General features: G+C 43.4%; 2 protein-coding genes across 4 annotated transcripts; both read right to left on the minus strand.

The window, feature by feature from the left end:
- Positions 1 to 656: 656 nt before the first annotated feature.
- Positions 657 to 6,387, minus strand: LOC113581737 (pre-mRNA-splicing factor RBM22-like). The gene is made up of 10 exons (XM_027017091.2): positions 6,299 to 6,387; positions 5,303 to 5,356; positions 5,138 to 5,167; positions 4,782 to 4,914; positions 4,130 to 4,230; positions 3,531 to 3,703; positions 2,094 to 2,294; positions 1,615 to 1,865; positions 1,356 to 1,487; positions 657 to 1,081 (listed from the first exon to the last, which is right to left on the minus strand). The coding sequence occupies exons 1-10, from the start codon at positions 6,350 to 6,352 to the stop codon at positions 942 to 944; spliced, it is 1,269 nt and encodes a 422-aa protein (XP_026872892.1). The 5' UTR covers positions 6,353 to 6,387; the 3' UTR covers positions 657 to 941.
- A 246-nt stretch (positions 6,388 to 6,633) lies between these two features.
- On the minus strand, positions 6,634 to 22,906 carry acsl1b (acyl-CoA synthetase long chain family member 1b). 3 transcript variants are annotated; one of them, XM_035522488.1, is made up of 21 exons: positions 22,801 to 22,906; positions 17,043 to 17,255; positions 16,842 to 16,956; positions 16,551 to 16,615; positions 16,025 to 16,126; positions 15,640 to 15,739; positions 15,375 to 15,550; positions 14,895 to 14,927; positions 14,713 to 14,764; positions 14,382 to 14,455; positions 12,620 to 12,697; positions 12,320 to 12,454; positions 11,988 to 12,122; positions 11,756 to 11,851; positions 11,410 to 11,482; positions 11,230 to 11,318; positions 10,969 to 11,085; positions 10,483 to 10,626; positions 10,197 to 10,298; positions 9,793 to 9,864; positions 6,634 to 8,213 (listed from the first exon to the last, which is right to left on the minus strand). In XM_035522488.1, the coding sequence occupies exons 2-21, from the start codon at positions 17,235 to 17,237 to the stop codon at positions 8,073 to 8,075; spliced, it is 2,094 nt and encodes a 697-aa protein (XP_035378381.1). In that variant the 5' UTR covers positions 17,238 to 17,255; positions 22,801 to 22,906; the 3' UTR covers positions 6,634 to 8,072. The 3 variants fall into 3 exon arrangements, with proteins under 3 accessions (XP_035378381.1, XP_035378382.1, XP_026872884.2); XM_035522489.1 differs by lacking the exon at positions 22,801 to 22,906 and adding an exon at positions 19,359 to 19,442; XM_027017083.2 differs by lacking the exons at positions 14,382 to 14,455; positions 14,713 to 14,764.
- Between the last annotated feature and the right edge of the window lie 171 nt (positions 22,907 to 23,077).

The following is a 23,077-nucleotide window of genomic DNA, read 5'->3' on the forward strand; positions in this document are numbered from 1 at the left end:
CAGCAAAGCAAAGAAAAAACTAACACTGAAATGGATGTAACCTGACCCCAGTGCTGCTTGCTAAAACCTGTAGTGACCACGTTGTATCCCTTCCCAGCATAGCACACAGTCCTTTCACACATAATGTCAGTTGTTGTCTGACGTTTCAGGGTATCATCTTGATTTTGCATTAGCAGACTAAAGTACATTATTATAAGACATGACTGAAATCGCAGCGTTTAAGACGACTGGTGCAGGCACCCGTGCAGAAGGATGTTGGGTGTGAAGTGTGAGAAGAGCTCCAGGCACTGCGCTGTTCACGATAAGCTCACCAGACGTTCACCATTGCCCTGGTGGAACCATGGATGTAAGAACAGCTACCAAAAAAACGTACCGTGCCAGGGGTGGGACGGGTCAGTGTCATGCGGCTCAAACGGATGGGTGCGCAGTCCGAATTTTCATGAAGGGGAACAATGTTTGAATGTCAGGGTTACCAGTGCATGTGTAGTTTAACCATAAGAAAACTTTTTTTGTTACTGGAAAACACTGAAAATGCTTTAGACTGGACAACACTAAATGGCAGTAAGGATATCTACAGACTTAAAAAAAGAAAGAAAGAAAAAAATATTGATCGTATCAAAAGCTCACTTTTTTCTTAAAAGAAACTGAACAGTTGATTAGTATTTGACTAAGTGTTTATTTATATGCCTGATCCTGAAGAGACATTGATCATAATTATACTTGCATGAAGGTGTCAACAAGAATAATTAGGAATCAATAATATGAATTAACTATTAAGTCTTGTAAACACTGTTCTGACGTAACGCTGCTCATATTCCACCTCTAGACGTTACTGGCCTTTCCTCAGTGATCACTTAGTCACACAGTCTTAGTTGGTGCAATCTGAATGACCATGCCCATCTCACAGCCCGCTGGCTCAGAAGGCAAGGTAGGCGGAGCTTCTAGTCTCCATGGCGAGTGGCAGCATGAGCGCCCATTCTCTGGGGGTCCTGGGATGGGTAGTGGATGTGGCCCGGGGGCCTCAAGCCCATAGGGGGCGGAGGAGGGGGGCCCATGGGATGGAACATTGGTGGGCCAAACCCTGCAATCAGACATGCACACAAATGACTTCAGATACAGAGAGACAGACACAGATACAGACACACCGCTACAGACCCAGCTGACTGAAGCACTCAGTAAAATCACTGAAGTTATAGTTGATTAATGCAGCAATTAAACACTTTAAACTACGCTGGCAAATGGAGTTCTGTTGAATTAAGTAATGCCCAATTTCAATCACACAAATTAATGCAGTCAGTAAGTGCAGTGTGTGTGTGTGTGTGTGTGTGTGTGTGTGTGTGTGTGTGTACGTGTACCTGGGGGTGGGGGGTTGGGGAGGCCGGGCGGAGGTGGCAGGCTCAGATTCAGCACTGCAGGGGAACTGCTGGGGTCCAGGTTAAAGTAGTTAGCTGTAGACTCCTCCTCCAAAACTGGCGGTGGGGGCAGAGCTGCCATGCACACACGTGCACATAAAGAAAGAGAATTATCATATTAGGCTATAGACACGCCCATAATGTCCACATGCACATACCCACCTACACATGTAGGAACACACATATGCACACACACACACACCTGCAGGCAGGCCAGGAACAGGCTCCAACCTCGTGCCCATCTCGCTGTAGCCGTCCTTGGGCTCTTTGCCCTTGGCGGCTTGCGAGCGGCCCCACTTGACAGTGAGGCGGCGCCCGTTGACGATGAGCTTGTTGAAGGACTTCTCTGCGGCAAGCTCAGCCGCCGGCCGCGTGGCAAACTGAATAAACGCACACTGCTGCCTCTGCACCAGCGTGATGGTGCGAATCTCCCCAAACTGGTAGAAATGGTTCCTGCAGGCACACAGGAAGCAAACGGGGACAGTGTAAGGTCACCTCCGCCACAGCTCCAACAAGCACGCACCTGCACTGCTGTTAACAGTCCTCTAAGAGGAACTCCACCACTTAACTTGGCATGCGTGTTAGACGTGTAAAACAAACCTAGCCTTGTATTCACACACACCCCTTCTGTGACAGTGGCACAGTAAGTATTCTTATTATTCTTGGTCCATCTCTTAGCACCTGAGCTCTGAGTCTGTAACGTTCTCTCCTAAACCCCCTATATAGAGGGTGGTGATGGTCTTGTCTTCAGGCGGGTCCAGCCTGGGCATGGCAGACGCCCTCTTCAGCAGCTTGTCTGCCACCGGGTCGTTGATGCCATAGTAACGGTCTTTAATGTTCTGATCCGCCAGGGGATCGTCAGGGTCAGTGGGCTTCTCGTGCCTGATGGGAAATTAAAAGATATAAGCAACATGACATCAGCCTAGTCCCCATCCACCCCCCCCACCCCCCAACTCTAAGTCATCTAGGCCACGTAATCGTAGGATCTGGGATATTTGCCGGCAGTATCTTGTGTCACTGGGTTTAACGCAAGACGCTCTGCTCACTATGCGTAATATGACAGGTTTGGCTGAAGCTCAGTGGTAGGGTTAAAGAGTACTTGGCCTTTTACTTCTAGAGTAAGGAGAATACCTGCTAAACTTTAATAAGGGAGCATCTGACCTGCTACGATCTACTTTTCTCAAACATCACCACATCTGCCTCAATGAGTATTTGTCACTGTGCCAGCTAGCAACACTAAAATCAGTCCAGAAACACATGAGCAAGAGTAATGAGTCGTATGGTCACCAGCAATTTCTGAAGAACCATCTATTTATTAAAAGTGGCTGTTAAATTATATTTAAAGATGAAACTATTATTTCACATGGCACCCCTACTGGTGCTAAATGAAGGAAATATTTAAATGACTTTTCACAATGTTCTCATTTGCTTTATTGCCATCAGTCTCACTGAGGCGCTTCAGGGTGTGTTATGAAAACCAAGCAAACAGCAGCACACTAACTGTTCTTTCTTTTATTCAACATCGCCACCGTGTGTTACACTGTAGGCATTACATCACCACTCCAGAAATGCACTGTCTCTGTTGACAAACTTCATGACTCTTCCTTTAAATAAATCAAATGCAAGATTCTTCCTTTAAATAAATCAAACACAGCAAGGTAGCCACAATTTAACTGTGCATAACAAGAGGAATCATATTAGGTGGGAAAAACCAATCCAGCACTTAACGTTAGGGTCTGCTGTCAAACCAACGCCAAAAATACAGTCCTGATAGGAAGTTTATTTCCTACGTGATACTGCAAAGAAAGTAATTCAAGAGAGAAAGAAATGCCAAACCATCAGGATTCATTAACGATGATGCCTGTGTCTTTTCCTTTAGTTACCGACTCCCTCTTTCAGCCAGGAAACTGTTCAGTGATATGACATGTTCTCCAAGTTAACGGGAAGCATTTAGCTAAAAACTTTTATCCAAAGTGACTTACAATTATGACTGAGTACAACCTGAGTAACTGAGGGTTAAGGGTCTTGTTCAGGGGCCCAACTGTGGCAAATCTGCAACATAGGTGGGACTTGAACAGGCAACCTTCTGATTACTAGTCGAGTACCTTCCCCACTCACCTGTAAGGACACTCCTCCCCTCGCTTACACTCGCCTTTCACCCAGAAGGAACAGATGTGGGGGCGGTTCCTCTTGTAGTAGGGCGTGGTGCGTGCCAGTTTCAGTAACATGTCACTGGAGCTGGGGGCTTTGCCCAGCAAACCCACGGGCCGTGTGCCATCCGAGTTCTGGATCTGAGACAGTGGTAACCAGGGGCTGTTCAGGTGAGGCCTTAGGGAGATTAGCCTTGTACTACATGTTCTATGTGAGTTAATCACTAACCATTGTGCTCCAGCACAAAATGTGCCAAGAAGCAACCAAACTACATTATGATCATTTTGGCTCACAGCAGCCGGATTCCCAAACAACCTGGGTATTTAAAATACCCTTTGGTGTCAAGTGCACACAGAATTCTACCAAAAAAGATCAGAGGTTAAATATACAACAGACTGACAGCCAGATGGAGTCGGTTGAAATCATCAGATAAACATACAACATAAATAAACATGACGAGAAGTGTGAACATCTGGTTACTGTTTTCTGAATCTTGTGTTTTGTGAATTCGTAGCATGACCAGGAGCAGTGTGGCAAATTTCCCAAGCACAGAAACCACCACTAACCTCTCTCTCCATGTTCTGTGTGTAATATTCCTTGTTCACGTCCGATTTTGGCACATCGTCCTTGATCGACAGCCCAGTATCCCTCACCTGGATGGGAAGACCTGGGAATTGAAGCAGAGAAGAAGGGATCTGCATGAATCATACACTCTACATGTGGCAGATCACTGAATTTGCATCACCACCATAAAGGAATCATTCCTTGGACTCTTGGAAGTCAGACACAAGTGTTTTCAAACAAAGCTTACTTACTTACTTACTTACTTACTTACTTCAGCAGATATTGCTGAAAATACAAGACAAATGTTAGAGCACAAAACTCTCGTGAAGAGAGTTTTTTGGGTGCAAAGAACAAGTTGTTTTCCCTCGCCACTGCACAGTGAACCAATCAGCTTCGAGTCCACTGCACAGTGAACCAATCAGCTTCGAATCAACTCTACATTGACCCAATCAACTTCCAGTCCATGCTACACTGAACTACTCAGATTCAACTCCACAGTGAAATATTAGATACACAAACCACTGCATTAACTTAAAATAACAGAAACTGCATATTTAGTGACTGCCACACTGTCCTGAAAGTCAACATACAGCACCTAAACGAGGACCAGAAAAAAAACAAAAAACAAAACCACCGAGCAGTCAAGAAACGCACCGTACTCCAGATCCAGCAGGCAGGTCTGACACACATTCTTCATCTTGCTGCATGTCTGACACACCTCAGTCTTCTTAAAGCGCATGCGGACCCCTGGGCACCAGCGGAACACTGTGAATGGCCGTGCGCAGATCTGGGGAGAGATCCCACGTTATTAGTCACACAGAAAATGTTCCCTAAAGAACATCATCTATTTTTTATATACATATATATATATATATATAATATATATATATAGATATATATATATATATATATATATAATTTAAAAGCCACTGGAGCCTGTTGCCTGCCTTATAAAGCAACTCAAATACAAATTTTTCAAAGACAACCCCCATCTTACAATCTATACTCACCTTGCATTCTTTGCCATACTTCTCTTTTGTCTAGGAAAAGAAAGGAATACAGAAACGATTAATCTGTACCAGGTGAAATTGTGTTTATGAGTAAAACAACTCCATTTTTGTTAGACCCCATTATATTCTCTATATATATTAGGCTGCTGGTCAGAACACACTCACCATGCGGATGTAAGGGTTCTCTCCCAGACATGTTTGACAGAGAATAGGAAAGTCCTGCAGAAAGCAGAAATGTAAAGTCAAATCTATGAACTACCAGATACTTCACAGGCAAGCACAGACCTGCCTAACATGGTACAGAGCATTTAAAATATAGCCTGAAAATATCACACATTTAGTCAAGTATAAGAAAGTCTCTATATTTAAGAAACTCTAATGAAATTTCATGAGTTTCATATGAGCACAACTACATATGAAATTTCATAATGGGAGCTTAAGCCAACATATACATACATATAACTGCTTAAAATAATGCAAATGTGTTCAGTTTAACCACCGTCCCTCAAACCAAGGCCCAGAATTCAGGATAAACAAAGGAACCTGACAGGAGAGAAATAACCTTCGATTCGCAGGGCTAAGTTTTGGGGTTTCTTACTGCTTACTACATGGTAAACTCTGGGAGCATAACCTGGGGGTGTTGGATGGTTTAGCAACGCATCTCAGTGACTAGTGCAGAGAGGGTGTAGACATACAGGTCTTAGCTTACATCACTGACCGTTACTTTACGACACATAAGAATCCCTCTGTAGATCTAGCTAGGTTAACACTCCATCGCGAAAAGCTAACTCTACGGAGGTGTTGTCAACCAAACATCAGTCAGCCAACATTGGTTAGCTAGCTAGCTAATTTACCTCTTAACGAAAACCCTTAGCTACTTGAATTTACAGTGATTTTTTTTGCGTAGCTACACAGCTGTTTAGCTAAATTTTAGCAAATATTATTCTAGATAACGTACTTCTGTGGGAGTTACATTTCTATCGTTAGCTATGCTAGGTAGCTACTAAGCTAGCTAACAAGATGGCTAAGTAGCCAGCTAAACAGGCATTAAGTCTGATTTTCAAATATTGAGTCCACCAAGCGAAATGCGGAGGCAATCTACACCAGCAACGAATTTCATATCAAACTCGAAAGAATAATAACGAAACCATTACAACATACCGAATCTTCCCAATTCTGCCTATTGTATGTATTCGAGCCTAAGGACGTCGCCATAAGCGGGGCCAATCAATAACGGTGAAGTAAGCGACAATTTTTTTAGGACGATCTTCGGAAAGGGGTGTTTTTCAAAATAAAAGGCCGAAGCACCAGGAAAGCAAGCAAACTGTCTATTTTATAGAAAGATAAAACGTATAGGTACAATATAATAATATTCAAGTCTGAAAGAATGTCACCTTCTAAGTTGCTGATCTCTGTGGAATTTAGGGTATTTTGATAAAGTTGAAAAAAAAAAGTTAGAAAAAAAAAATCAATGAGTCAGTTACAGTACTAGTAAATCACATTTACAGAAAATCACATTTAATTCAAGTCATGTATATCTTTTACATGAAAATTTCATTAATGGCTTGAACTAACAGATTACAAAAACATTTTAATATTTCCCTTTGACATCATCAAATACAGCTCCCCCAACACAACCCTACATGTCCATAATATGATGTAACTACCTCATGTTAACAAGCATACTCATGTTTGAAAAAAAATTAACACAAAGAATCCAGAGACATGACAGCACTGATTTTGCTGTCAGACAGATAGTGTTTACAAATCACTACTGTACCCAATATATTTTGGTTTACTTTTATGTACCTCATCTTGGAGTGATCAGATAAAATAGCTTTAGGCTACTAAGTATATTCAAAGAAATTAATAAAACAAAACAAAACAAAACCCCAAACAAACAAAATAAACTACAGTGATTCTACAACGCCCCATAATTAAAAACAATGTGTTAAAAGCCTCTTCAAAGCAGGCATATATAAAACATTTAGCAGAGTTCTCACAAAAGTCCTAAAATTCAATGTCAACACTGTACCAACATGCTATGTAGACATAATAACACTATATAAATATGCAGTATTGGCCTTTGTATATTGCAACAAAAAAAATACATATATATCAAATGGTGTCTGGGTCTATCCTAGGGAATGCAAACTAAATCCTTCTAGAAATAGAGCAGCAAATTACAAATCACCAGTTTCTAGGAATACTTTATGAACACTATATGAACACTACATAGGTACATATTGCAAATACTTAGCAAAATGTTTAATGGCACCACAACCATGGTTTGCTGGGTACCAGAATGTCACAGTACAGTTGAGTGTAGCTACAACAGATGACACAAGGCTTACAATAGTCAGTGGCCATATTTGTCAATATGCTATCTGCACAACCCGAATATTACTGACAAGTCATGCAGAAAATTGCCTATGAAGGCCTGAGCCTCTTTAAGGTGTGTGTTAACCTTAATGGCGCCATCTAGCACCCAAGCAACCTCTTTGACAGATATTCTGAAAGTGAAAAATTTTAAATCCTCAAGGCCAGTCCGAGTACATTTGTAAGACCAGGTCTTTGAGAGAACGTACTTCCATTAGACATCTGTTGCAGTAAAGTAAGGTCATGTGAAGTGTCGTGTCAGCCATGAGGTATGTTCTGGAGCTGTGAGAACAGAGTTAGGCTTCCTGAACCAATTTTCCCCTCATTCCTATATACATATGAAAGGCAGTGGACGTCATGCGTGGATCAGGCAGAGTTCTTTGTCGAGGACGGCTCTTTTGAGGAATACTTCACCCCAAAGTGCTAACGTAGCTAACGGTGACGAGAAGCTCACAGGAGCCGATTCAGACCAGCTTGTCGGCATGATGGCAGCTGGCTCCTCCTGGGCTCCATTCAATACTACGATTATTCCTTTAAAACTGATACAGGATCAGTTTTACATCTGAATGGAGGCATATAGCTGGTCAATGTGTTTCCTGAAATGTTTGCTGAGCACAGCACGCTTGGCTTTGAGGGTCGGTGTGAGGAGGCCATTCTGGATGGAGAACATTTCTTTGTGCAGAGCAATGTCCTTCACCTACAACACGGACGATTAGAAGGGTCTTAGCCCTTAAAAGCAGTGTAATTTTGTACAGTAGCTAGTCAATTCCACAATGGCAAGTAATCTTATTGACTATGTGCAATTTTTAGCAAACATTTTTATTTACTTATTTATGTACTCAGGTTTTATACACAAAAAGTTAGGAACAATTTTAGCATTCTACAGTGGTGTGAAAAAGTGTTTGCCCCCTTCCTGATATATATATAATCTTTTTATTTTTTAATTTTTTTTGCATGTTTGTCACACGTTTCAGATCATCAAACCAATTTAAGATAACACAAGTAACACAAGTAAATACAAAATGCAGTTTTAAATGAAGGTTTTTATTATTGAGCTAAAAAAAAAAATCCTACATGGCCCTGTGTGAAAAAAACGATTGCTCGAAGAGCGCAGCAGCGACTCATCCAAGAGGTCACAAAAGACCCCACAACAACATCCAAAGAACTGCAGGCCTCACTTGCCTCAGTTAAGGTCAGTGTTCATGACTCCACCATAAGAAAGAGACTGGGCAAAAATGGCCTGCATGGCAGAGTTCCAAGACGAGCAAAAAGTGAGCAAAAAGACCATAAAGCAAAGCATAAAGCTGAGCAAAAAGAACATAAAGGCTTGTCTCAGTTTTGCCAGAAAACATGTTGATGATCCCCAAGAATTTAGGGAAATACTCTGTGGACTGATGAGATAAAAGTTTAACTTTTTGGAAGGTGTATGTCCCATTACATCTGGCGTAAAAGTAACACAGCATTTCAGAAAAAGAACATCATACCAACAGTAAAATATGGTGGTGGCAGTGTGATGGTCTGGGGCTGTTTTGCTGCTTCAGGACATGGAAGACTTGCTGTGGTAAATGGAACCATGAATTCTGCCGTCTACCAAAAAATCCTGAAGGAGAATGTCCGGCCATCTGTTTGTGACCTCAAGCTGATGCGCACTTGGGTTCTGAAGTAGGACAATGATCCAAAACACAACAGCAAATCCACCTCTGAATGGCTTAAGAAAAACAAAATGAAGACTTTGGAGTGGCCTAGTCAAAGTCCTGACCTGCATCTGATTGAGATGCTGTGGCATGACCTTAAAAAGGCGGTTCATACTCGAAAACCTCCCAATGTGGCTGAATTACAATAATTCTGCAAAGATGAGTGGGCTAAAATTCCTCCACAGCGCTGTAAAAGACTCATTGCCAGTTAATGCAAACGTTTGATTACAGTTGTTGCTGCTAAGGGTGGCCCAACCAGTTATTTGGTTTAGTGGGCAATCACCTTTTCACACAGGGCCTTGTAGGTTTGGATTTTTTCCCTTAATAATAAAAACCTTCATTTAAAAACTGCATTTTGTGTTTACTTGTGTTATCTAATATTTAAATTTGTTTGATGATCTCAAACACTTAAGTGTGACAAATATGCAAAAAAATAATATATCAGGAAGGGAGCAAACACTTTTTCACAACACTGTATAATCACTCTAAGGTAGGTTCTCTGGTAATTCAATAAATGAAAACTACTTTACTTGGCATTGTAATGCGTATGTATATCCCGATTTCTGTCACAATAAATCTCACCTGTTCAAATGACTTCAGTCCACTTTCTTTGCCCAGTTTAACAATGTTTTCCAAAATGGCATTTTTCACTCCCTGCAAATAAACACAAAAAGTAATGCCGTAGTCATTTCCAAGACCAACTAGTTCTCCAGGATTCAGGTTCAAGGATCTCCATCCTAAAAGTGATTTTCAGTGAACATTCCCTACAAAGTTGCTTCGTCCAGTATTTCCAAACCCAGGCCTCTGAGTTGGGAAAAGACCCCACTTTTCTCCTCCTGAACCCCATATGCATCTGGTATTCAGTGTTTGATTGCTTTGTTTAGGTGTGCTGGGAACCAGGATCCTGCACATCTGGGCTGGTAAGCACTGGCTTAATCTGAGTCTATGCTTAATCTTAATCTCATTTGTGTGAAATCCTTCACTACCGGGTTGTTGCAGAGATTCTCGTAGGAGCCATGAAAGCCTCTCTTTTTCGCCCATCCAGGGAGGAAGTCAGGGTCTGGCACAATAATGGCCACCAAGCAGGCCTGCAGAAGAGAAGAAAATACCACTCAGAAATTCCCACACGGCTAAAACAAAGATACTGGAGGACATTTTCCTGCTGTGTGGCTGAATGTGATTAACCCTCAGCTGATTTTAACTCATCGTTACCAGAACGGCTTCTGAACGACATAGTTAGATCAAAACTTTGAGAGCGCCTTCCTGTCCCACCTGGAGGCTGTCGCCGTGCACGAAGGCCTGGGCCACAGCCTCACTCATTAGGTAGATATTCTCGATCTTCTCCGGGGCGATGTACTCTCCCTGTGCCAGCTTAAAGAGGTGCTTCTTGCGGTCCACAATCCTCAGCGTGCCGTTCTGACAGCAGACAACAACACGTGCACCAGTTTATGAGGGTCAGAGGTCAGCGTCACAGTGTTACGATCAGCCCGGAAGAGGTGCATCTACACTACTGCGTATTCAGCAGGCGCTCTGTGGATGTTCTGGTTTTGGAGGGAATACCAAAAACAGCAGGACTCCTCTAAAAGGAACCTCCATTACACTCCAGGTGAAGGTTATGGTGGTCATACACACTCCGGTACAGGTGAGTTGTAGATACACACACACATGCGCACGCGCGCTCTCAGAAACATTCGCTCACATACACATTCTGCATTTTGAGCAGGGTCCACCCGGAAGTTATTTCAGCAGCACACTCACCGGCAGCCACCTGCCAATGTCTCCTGTATGGAGCCAGCCATCCTGGTCGATGGCTTCCACTGTCTTCTCTGGGTCATTCAGGTATCCCTTAAACACATTAGGCCCCTGCACACATACCTGTCACAGAGCATACAGAGCGAGAGTTGGAGTCAAACAGGTAGAAAGAAAGAAAGAAACAAACAAACAAAGAAGCCACTGTGTGTATGTGTGAACCAGGCAGTGTTTAACTCCAGCAGACACTCAGAGCACCCAGACAAGTACCTCTCCCTCTCCGTTAGCAGCCAGGTAGTTCATCTCAGCAACATCCACCAGTTTGATGTGGTTACAAGGCAAAGGAGGACCCACATGACCTACAGTACGACATCACACAGGACAATGAGGAGCCGAAAAATGAGAGTGAGAGACAGACAGAGAGAGAGTGTGTGTGTGTGTGTGTGTTACCTGCTGTCCAGTCTCCTGACAAACTAACAGTACACCCAGCTGTGCACTCAGTTTGTCCAAAACCTTCATAAAACTGAACAGCAATGAGAAGTGTGTTAGGCTGCATGTGCTGACAAGTAAACAGAAACAGAATAATTACAGTAATATCAAGAGAGGAAATAAGTGTGCAAATATGAGCCTGAAGGAGAATTGAGAGAATCCCACCTGTCTGTGGTTCTGTTTCTAATTTCTTAAGTTATGCTTCATGTAAAGAATAAATGATCAAAATGATCCCTAATTTTTACTTTACTTAGTGTGAGTAATAAGCATGCCTGTGTGTGTGTGCGTGTGTATGTGTTAAGCTGACCTGGCAGCCCAGTGCCGCACGCAGGAAGGTAAGCACATGTTCAGAAACTGGAGCAGCACCAGTCATCATCAGACGCACGCAACCTCCAACGCTGGCCTGTAGGGGGCAGCACAAACATCGCTTTTTAGAGATGGACGTACAAAAACAACAGTTCAGAAGAAGGCACATCATGTAGATCCCACCACGCTGGGAGAGGCAGAAGGGGTAGGTTGTCAGAGAGGGAGATGATCACCTGGACTTTCTTAAAGATGAGTTTGTCCCACAGACTGTTCTTCCTCATAAGCCCACTCCTCATCTCAGCCTCCTTCCTGCGGAACGCAAAATCCAGAATCCACCTCTTCAGTGGAGTGTTGGCCTGTCCAAAGATCTGGCGCGCGCAAGCATGCACACACACAGACACACACACACACACACACACACACACACACGGTTATTCATTTCTACTGCAGACATCACAATTTCATATGTGTATATCAGTTCCTGAACTACACTAAGCCTTTGGAAACAAGTGTTAGGTAGTTCTGGCTGTCTTTTTGTGTCTGTAGAGGGCACTAGTGCGCTTACCTTATCATACATGCGGTTGAGCACACGGGGCACCACTGGGAACACGGTGGGCTTCAGAGCTGTGAGGTCATCCATCAGCATGCGGATGTCTCCCTGGAAAAAGCCGACTCGAGCCCCGTGGATAACAATCAGGCCCTGGGCAAGACACAGATGTGAGAAAACACAGCAAAGCCCCAAAACTGCAACTGGAAGCAAAATCTTACACTGTAAGTTCTCACAGAGAACCAGCAAACATTCTTTTGCGATTCCCTTTGGCTATTTGGCGTAATGGCTGATGGCGAGCTGATGTCTTGTCTGTACCTGCACCACTTGTTCAAACATGTGTGCCAGAGGGAGGTAAGACACATGTGTGTCTCTGTGGGTGAGGGGACAACTAGTCTGCAAAAGAAGAGGACAGATACGGGATTAGCAAAGCCAAGGAATACACAACACAACTTTAGATTCTAACACAGGATTAGCAAAACCAAGGAATACACAACACAACTTTAGATTCTAACACAGGATTAGCAAAGCCAAGGAATACACAACACAACTTTAGATTCTAACACAGGATTAGCAAAGCCAAGGAATACGCAACACAACTTTAGATTCTAACACAGGATTAGCAAAGCCAAGGAATACGCAACACAACTTTAGATTCTAACACAGGATTAGCAAAGCCAAGGAATACGCAACACAATTTTAGATTCTAACACAGGATTAGCAAAGGCAAGGAATACGCAACACAACATTAGATTCTAACACAGGATTAGCAAAGGCAAGGAATACGCAACACAACATTAGATTCTAACACAGGATTAGCAAAGGCAAGGAATACGCAACACAACATTAGATTCTAACACAGGATTAGCAAAGGCAAGGAATACGCAACACAACATTAGATTCTAACACAGGATTAGCAAAGGCAAGGAATACGCAACACAACATTAGATTCTAACACAGGATTAGCAAAGGCAAGGAATACGCAACACAACATTAGATTCTAACACAGGATTAGCAAAGGCAAGGAATACGCAACACAACATTAGATTCTAACACGGTATTAGCAAAGGACAGAGAAATAACGTGTTTGTACTGACATACTGCTTTTTAATCTAGCATAACCAATTGGTCCAACTCAGGAGTAAAGACATAGTTCACACTGACACACATCTTTATATTCCATCATAAACATTTGGTCCAACAAGGGATTAGTAACGTATATGTGCAATTTATTAACCATATTCATGTGGTTACAAATTAGCTTACTTTAATTTTCCAGTTACAATTTTCCGTCATATTTGATACAGGTCAGATTTAAGATCTATTCTGCTTAAACCTAAACATGGTCTCAAATATTAGGTCATAAGTTTACTCATAAAGGGTCACCCTGTTTAAAACAATCACGGGTCAGTATAAAACACACCCCTAACCACTTTATTTAAAATACCTACCCTGTACATGGACTCTCTGGACAATTTATTAGTCATTGTTCTAGGTAGATTTTAATATGGAACATTTTGGATGGTAACTATTGGCATGCACGATCCACCGAGCCTGTGTGCCCACTGGAACATTTCTTCTGAGAGGCCCACTTCTGATTGGACACTTTATATGCATAATAAACCACTCACAACATAGCAATAACCCAGACGTGGTAGTGGCATGGTAGCGTGTGTGTTGTGCTGGAAGTTTATCAGACACACACAACAGCGTTGTTGGGGATTTTACATGACAGTGTCACTGCTGGGTTAAGAGTGGTCTGCCATCCCAAAATACCCAACCAACAGCAGACCTGTGGTTAGAAACTGACCTCTGACAGAGGGCTGGATGGGGGCTAACTAATTCTGCATAGCAACAGATGGACTAGGGAATCTACCTGCATACTTACATAAAGTACCTGATGAGTGTACATTCAGATGTACTACTGAACTGGTACACAGCAGCTCTCTCTCTCTCTCTCTCTCACTCACTCATATTGCTGTAGCACTAGCAGGAACTGATCAAGTAAACAAATCTGCATGGCGCCAAATTCACAGTGAGAGGCAGCTGCCAAGGAGACCACAACTCTGTCTACACTCACCTCTGTGATCTTAACAAAAGCAGAAATATTGGACAAAATGTTTCTGTGGGTGAGCATGGCACCCTTTGGGTTTCCTGAGTGACAGAGAGAGAGAGAGAGAAAAAAAAAGAGAGAGAGAGAGAGAGAGAGAGAGAGAGAGAGAGAGAAAGAGAAGGGGGAGAGAAAGTGATAGCTTATCATTGTACAGATAAAACATAAAATACAGTGAACAGAATTCACATTTACATGCAAATATTAGCACACATATCTTGACAAACAGATCCTACCAACACTTTCATGTACCAACACACACACACAAACATACGCACACACACGCCGACGTACTACATACCTGTGGTTCCGCTGGTATAGCAAATAAGCGCTAAATCCTCAGATCCAGGAGGCTCCGGGGCAAAAGGAGATGCAAGCAAACGTTAGGCCTCATCCAGAAAGGAGACACACGGAGAGGCATGCAAAAACAATCACACACAATCACGAATGCTGGAAACAGCAACAAGAGATGGGGAAACTCACCGAAGGGGGCTGTCTGCAGGTCCTCCCCTGAGCCTGGACAAGAGACACACACTGTTACACGCCCCGAAACCTCGACCATACGAGAGCAGAGGAGACTGCGGTGCGGTCCGTGTGTTTCTGCATTTAGTGTTTTGTCGTGAACTTTGCATGTTTGCATGTGTGTGTGTGTATGTGGGTACACACGTGTGAATGTGAGAACGAGAACAAGAAGGGAAGTCAAAACTTTATGCACAATCTGTGGGGCAGACAAATTAGAGCTGCAGCGTAAGACCACAGAGAGCTGCTTGTGGAGTGATGATCTTATCACACACATCCACCCACCCACCAACACACCCACACACACCATGCAAACCCCCTGAATACATGACTCATAGTGGATGAGAGAAGATAAACCCCCATGTTCAGAACACCAGTTCTGACATGTTTGGTCATTTCTTGCCCCTAAAATGACGCAGGAGCCAAGCACGTGCCTCCACTCACCTCGGCCTCGGCCAGGCTGACAAGCTGCACGCCGCACTGCTGACCTCGCACTGCCAGCTCCGAGTCGAACGCCTCCATCAGCATGAGAAGGCGCAGTGAGTGCTGCCTGCCCGAGACACTGTCCAGCAGCAGGCGCGCCTTCGCCGGCACGTCGCACACCACCGTGGAGACGCAGGCTGGAACGCACACGGAAACGTTCATCACACGGCCGCCGGCTAGGACAAGCAAAACTCTTACGAGGACTTCACGGGAAATAAATACATACTCTGGTCAATGATGAAGCGGATAGCATCGGTGCCCAGTGTGTCATACAGGGGCACTGGTACGAGCGAATATGTGTGGCATGCCAGCTCTGAGATGGTCCACTGCAGAAAAATAGCACTATTAACAACAGCCTCAAAAGCTAAACCTCGCTTAGCGTGAAGCTACTCGTATGCTGCAGGAGTACAAGGAAATCATGCAAAATGTAATGCTCTCAGATAACATAATGGGGCATCGCTCTGGGTTTAGTAACCACGTGTACTAAGGAATCTCCCACTAGGGTCAGTGACTGGAACATGAGGCTCCATGCTGTATGCTGGGCCTGACACCTTCACACTTAATAAGCCACTACCGTTTAACTGCTCCAGGTTTCACGACGTGCGCCTCACCTCTGGTCTGTTCTGAGAGAAGATCCCAACGTACTGCTCACAGGTTCTGGAGTGGCCCCTGAGCAGCAGCGCTGAGCCCAGGTTCTCTGCTCTCTCCAGGACCTGAGGGGACGGACCCAGTGACAGATACCACACTAAACACTCCAGAAATGTTACACAATGATCCACAATTAAACTAAACAACCCACTAATTCCTATGTGAGGAAGACCAGCATTAAAAAGACCATAACACCCAAACCAGTACAGCACAAACCAGTAGGGTCATGTCTACTTGCAAAACCTAGTGTCAGACGGAACAATAATGAAACAGACTTCAGGTTACAGACCCCTGGGTTGCATTAAGGTGGAGGACAACAGTTGTTAGCTGACAATACATTCAAAAAGACTTTCATCACATTTCCTGGTAGCAGATAAAGAACTTGGAGCTTAAACTAATGAAGCTCTTGGCCAGGGTCTATAGAAAGAGAGAAACAGCATAAAAGTGTTAAGAACTCAAGTGAAGCAGACCCTTCCCAAGCACGCCTACCTCTGAGTAGGACAGCCACTCATAAGGCTGTTTTGGCTTTCTTGACCCTAAACAAGGCCCATCGCCTAAGAGAAATAACAACAAGATCCACATTTATGAATAAACATAAACTCAAGTTGTTGTAGATATTTTATAAACACTATACTTGCTTTCTGAACAAATATATGGCAAAACTCTATTTTCAAAAATGACCCAACAGCAGCTAGGGTTCCAGCTTCTAAATGCTTTAGAAACTTTTATGCATCAAATAAATCAAATTCAAATTCATGAAATCAAACTCAAAGTGCTTACCGGACACCCTCATGCCTCTAATGAAGCATTCATACACTGTCTTAGCATCCTCATAATAAAACGACAGAAGCGTTTCTGGGTCCAGCAGCACTGAGCTACGTGCCAGCTCCCCACCCTAAAAATGAGAATTAAAGCAGACATTTCTCCCCGTTGAACTTCCGACATTCCGGCCAGGCCTAATCCAATATAGAATGGACTTACGGGTATCTCCACGGACTGCATGCTCAAGTCGCAGGGTGGTTTGAGGGCTTTGGGACGCGTGGCATACAGGTAGGTGGTAAAGGCTGCAAAGGCCCCCATGCCCATCAGCGTGCTGGCGGACAGGCTGCGGAAGTACTGCCTGACATCGGCCAGCTCAGGCAACCGTAGCTGCTTCAACAGCTCCTGCGCCTGCATGTCTGCCTGCTAATAGATCTGTAAGTGGAAAGGGAGTGCAACAGGGTTCAATTTTAAAGCACAATAGATTTTGTTAATAAATAGTGTAAACTGGCATACTGGCACAGCAATGCGTGGATGGTGGCCAGAGTAAAGACTGGAGATGTTATTTTATGTACAGATGGATGCGTTATACTATTAACACAGTAACGATGAAAAAATGGCATGAAAGAGTCTAAAAAAGACGCTAAACAGGTGACCTCTACTCTGAACAGCACTGTGTCCTAACTGGAGTGCTGTGTGACTCTGCCCTCCCACATGCCCAAGGTTGAGCGCACTTGGATCATGTGCCTGAGGGTCTTATCAGTAGTGCTGCAATGTTATCTAAATCCATCCCAAATCCAATGGTGTGCTGATGTTTTCTCTTTACCTGTGATATGAAACAATGGCTCAGGCGTGTAAAGATTTTGACAGCCTCGCGAACCCGAGCTAAAAGGCGGCACGCTGAATTTCAGGGGGAAGGGCTTTGAGTTTCCTTATGACGTCACTGCAGCTGTACAACTGCATTCATAATTATGAGCAAAAAGAAAATCAAATCTGAAAGGTATGGAAGTTTGAAAACATGCACCAAAAGTAAAATACAAGTTACCCATCTTCCCTTCTACCTTTTGAGGTGCTGTAACAGTGTTTATAATCAGGGAGGTCAAGATTTTTATTTGTTTACAGCTCAACTGCATTGTTTAGTAAACTTGTGTTGTTTGTTTGTTCAAGATCATGTTACTTTGCAATTTTTTAAATATTTGTATTCATGATCTGTGTAGTATATAATTATAATTCTATATAATCAGTACATTTTTCTATAAAATATTGAAATGTAACTAAATTTAACTTGAAAAATCATATTCTACATTCTACATACACGTAGAATGAATTTTAAACTGCTCTTGGACTTCAAGAGAAGCTGGATGTCAACATGCTTGCTAGTACTTAGTGTTACATGTATCTGAAAAAAAAAGTACTTTCAGCACCAGTTCAGTGAGACATGCCTCATCTACCCTTTAATAAATAACTTTAATTACAGTTGGGAACATACGTCTAACTATCACATATGACCTATTTTACAGACATTACTTTAGCTTGCCTGTATTTAATGATTTTATACATAAAGATTCTTCACTGAAAAGTCTTTCTTCGGTCTAGACTTGGGCTTCATTTTTTTAACCAGCGTAGAGAGCAAACACCTTTACAGTACTCAGATGTTTACATCTGCCTGTGGCGCATGGATGACATCTGATCCGTGTAGTCTGGCTGGTCTGTGTGCTCCAAACAGTGATAAAGTCAGAAATAACAAGACGATTGAACACCACGGTTGATGAACACCAGCGTGCTAAAATGGCTACAATTTAAAAGAATGATCAAAGAATGGAAAACAAATGGAAACTGACTCGAGGAAGACGTTGAGGAAGACTTCCCACGAGCGCTGTGTAACAGCCACTGTGCGTGTCCGTTGGAAGTGTGTTTGCTGACATAACCCAGTTGATCAGGTTGACCGTAACTCCATCAGGGCACGCTGACCATTCACGTTCACCTTTACCCTAGTTGTACTGTTACCTGCGAATGGAGTCTGTGTTCGCTAGTATTTAAATACAAAAAAAAACCCTCAACAAAATAAAGCAAAGTGAAGCCTGTCTGACAAATTACAGATTATTTTAACATCAGAAACAAAGAAAATATTTTCTGAGCAACTGTGTTTGAAAACTAAAATAAAATTCCTTGCCATTGGATTTTAATCCAATGCCCCAACACAAGAAAAACTACACACAGTGTGTACATCCTTTCAGGCCAGTGTGTGTGCAGAAAAGAAAAGTACCATAAACATATGTGCAGTTCTGAACCAAACCAAAGGCTATAAGAGGCGTTTACAGGCACACTGTTCCTAAAGTGATCTGCTCTAGCTAACAGCTCTGAACTGCAGTGTCTGTCTTGAGCTCAATGTGACCCATACACTGCTGCCAAAACAGAACAGCCCCCACCCTTCAACACACACACACACCCCTACCTGTAGGGATATTAGTACCACCTACATCCTGGACACATTCCAACATCAACACACACACACACAAACAAGCACATACTGTTCACCTGGACCTGGGCACATCCAAAAACAGTCACTGCTCTGGGAGATGACTGGAATATGGACTTCAGTAGCCTGTGCTTGGACAGGTAGCAATAACTAACATGGGCCAGCACTGAGCACACTGGGTTTATGCACAGCAGCGGGGAACGCGGCCAATCCGAAGGTCAAACTCAGGCCAGCCCCTGCTTGCTGCTTATTGGACAACCTGCCTATAAATGTGTCATGTCAGCCAACCTCTTGGAAGAGAGAGCTGAAAGGATGTGACTGAAAGGGTCCATGATTAACATGCAACCCTACAAGAGGTCCTGACAAGATATTAGGCTGTTGATTGCTTAGTCTCAGCCTCAGTCTCCCTCACTCTGATTGCATCAAACACGCAGAGGCTCTTTTACCTTCTTGTTGACTTCCTCTTTTAATTACACTCGCACGGTGGTCCGACACTGCAGCGGTGGGCACATGCATGTAATCACATGCTCCTTCAGGTTTTCCAGGGCAAAGGTAACCTGACCAGGGCCAGGAGCTCTAAACTTGGTCTGTCAGGGAGCCCAGACCAATGGTAGGGCCCAAAGCTGCTCACCCAATGTGGGCTGGTCAACCAGGCAGAACGCCCTTCCGCCCTTCAAGCAGGCAGAACGCCCAGGCTGGGCCAGCTATTTAAAACCAGTGATGCACCAAATGGAAAACACGATGACGTGGACAAACAGTCCAGCTGCTACTTCAGGCACATGGCACCACTCACGGAGTTGCACACGCACACACACACAGAAACACAATTACTCATGCAGTCATGCATGACTGGGTCCTAAAAGGCACATTAAGGTGAAGTGTTATATCTACCTGTAGTCCTCTTGCTCCTGAGCAGCATTTGTAAAAGAAATTACTTTAACATGAAAATCTGCACTTGTGCTCTGTGTGCGGTCAATTCTTGCCCAGACGCTCAATGTTCAGAGCAGATTCCTTGCAACTACAGACTCTGCCTGTTGTCACAATGTCCAGTATTCTTTTTTTAACTGGAGTGGTTTCTCCTTATGGTCACCCACCAGAGATACTGCTGTCTTAAGCAACAGAGCTGTTGTACAGCAGACTAGACATGAAAGCAAAAGCCTGCAATCAGCCTGAACAAGTCATTTCTGTCAGCTAACGACATCACTGAGAACCCAGTGTTTTGTAAGACCATTTCCTAGGTTTTAGCTTTGTGCGCGAGATGGGAAAACCAGTCCTCAGGACAACAGAGTCACACTAAACAGGTGAGTCTCAGTCCTTTAGGTTTAAAAACAGCCCTATTCTCTACAGCAGGCCATAAAACATGGTGTCATCTTGGTTCTGGAGTGATCCCCCAGGCAGGAGTTTCCTTCACTGCCCCTCCACTGACTCCAAACCCCTTCATTTAACAGGAATGTTTATGAAGCGCATTCCTCAGTGCCACATCTCGGATTCCTGTGAAGGCTGAGTCACGTGGGCCCTCGGCACACACACACGAAACACTAAACCCAAATGAATCGACTGAAGAGAGCCACATTATGAAAGTGTGGACAACTACTCAGACTCTGATGCACACTGTGTGTACAGCAAATCCGTTTACTTTTACAGGTTCCAGAAAGAGGTTGATCTAGTTGTGCTGGGCTGCAGTGCTTAATTTCACAGAACGTGTTACGCATCACTCAAACCTTCTGTAAGGTAGCCAACTGTTTCCAGTTGCCCACTTTACATAAATACATGCTACCCAAACAGGGCTGCTGCACTGAGACTGTGCAGTGACACTTACAAATCCACACATTTTTATTTATTTATTCACAGGACCAATGATCTCATCTAAAGCTCGTCACAATGCTGAATGTGCTGAACAGCATGAATCAGCAACACAAACTTTTTTTTTGGGGGGGGGGGGGTTCTGTTTTTAGACAAAAATCTGGATATGTTAAGTCATATTTCTCACGTGGTGTATAAACAAAGTTCTCCTAACAAAGATGAGCCTACAACATGTACCCTGAGTCACCACAGGCTCGTGGGCAGTGAAAATGTCCTCTTTGTGATGCCCACACAGACCGGGTGGACCAGAGCACGGAAGTGTATTCTAAAGGACCTGTATGCCTTGCAAGGACCGCAGCACCAGGGCTAAAACTGTCACTAGACATGTTAGTAGGCAAACAAATGTGTTGGACATAAATGTGATAATGCAGAGTAAATGGGAATCAGTTTACAAACTATCCCCAGTATTTTTGGTGAAATCATCATGCAACAAATCAATTTTATTGATTATTGAATGTCTGAGGGAGACATATATTTCATTTTCTCAAGCTTTACCTCTTTCTCTCTCTCTCTCTCTCTCTCTCACACACACACACACACACACACACACACACACGCACACCCTCCCCTGATAACCTTTCACCTCATTCCATGCAGACTAAGAAAGGTAAAAGGCAAGTGAACTAGAAAAACACTGAGTAATAACGGGTGAACCTCTCTTTAGACTTTACAAAGATATTTCCTTGGACTGTGGTTACAAAAGTATACACCTGTAATACCGCAGATAATAAAGCACTAAAATAGGTTACCAAGAAACCGCATATTAACAAAGATAAAAATGATATATATATTTTTTATTCTCGAGCGGTAATTGAGATCTGCGGTGAAGGTGAACACAATGAGTAGGTGACCGCACGTGCATTCGCGTATGAATGAAAGCTTATTGTCCACATTTAAGCCTGTGGAGCGGCGCCTAGATTCCATCCGTGGCGCCCTGGGGTAAGGGATCCAATTGCGCGCTCTGACTTTCTCTCTATCCCTTCAACACAGTGCAACAATTATCCCAATAGCACCACTAGAAACGCTCCAACGAACAACAAAGGAAATACCGAGTCCATTAAAACACCGCTACCGTTACTCGAGCCGGGAGCAACTTTTCTGATTCCCTATAGAAAAGGCGCAAAATATACTTTGCTCGTAACATTTAGTCATATATATATATATATATATATATATATATATATATATATATATATATATATGCAGTATATTAAGCAAATACAGAACCGGGAGATACATGCACCCAAACGAAATGTTTCACACATGCCATGCATCTGTAGTTAGCTAGCGTAGCCACGCACAACACTTTGAAAGCAAAGACTGCAGCTGACCAATACTACGGTAGTTTCATCAGTACTGCATTCTGTAGTTTGCAGTTTAGGTGTAACTAGGTAGCCAATACTTTTGCACATTTCCCGAAATTAAAATCGGTTAATCAACCTCCCTCTATAACGCTATAGCTGGATCATGCGCTTTAGGGTTTTTTTTTTGTTTTTTTTTACATATGGTTAAATACGTTGCAAACGATACTCAATCGCTTTTCGCCGCCACGCGGGAAAAAAATACTCGCGGTCTCACAGAGACTAAACAAACCCAGGAAAAAAAGTTCAAACTGACTTTAAACATTATTACACTGACCTGTGAAACCGGTAATACCTTTGCAGACCATGCAGTTGTCTGGGTCATGGTCACAAAGTCGTGTTGTCCGAGACCGGTTATTTCGCCCAATCACACGCGCTAGAGGAAGTAGCCGATCGGCGCGAGTGAAATCATTGGCCCGCTTCCTGACCTTCAGTAACACTCACGCTCGCCCGCCGTGACCTTTGTACACACTTCCAGTGACTAGGACCACGGACAGCTGTGAATGAAGTTATCTACTCTCAGAGTCTTTGGAGTTTACGGGATTATTTCAGCC

This window comes from Electrophorus electricus, chromosome 2 (assembly GCF_013358815.1).
Source record: "Electrophorus electricus isolate fEleEle1 chromosome 2, fEleEle1.pri, whole genome shotgun sequence".
Lineage (NCBI taxonomy): Eukaryota > Metazoa > Chordata > Actinopteri > Gymnotiformes > Gymnotidae > Electrophorus > Electrophorus electricus.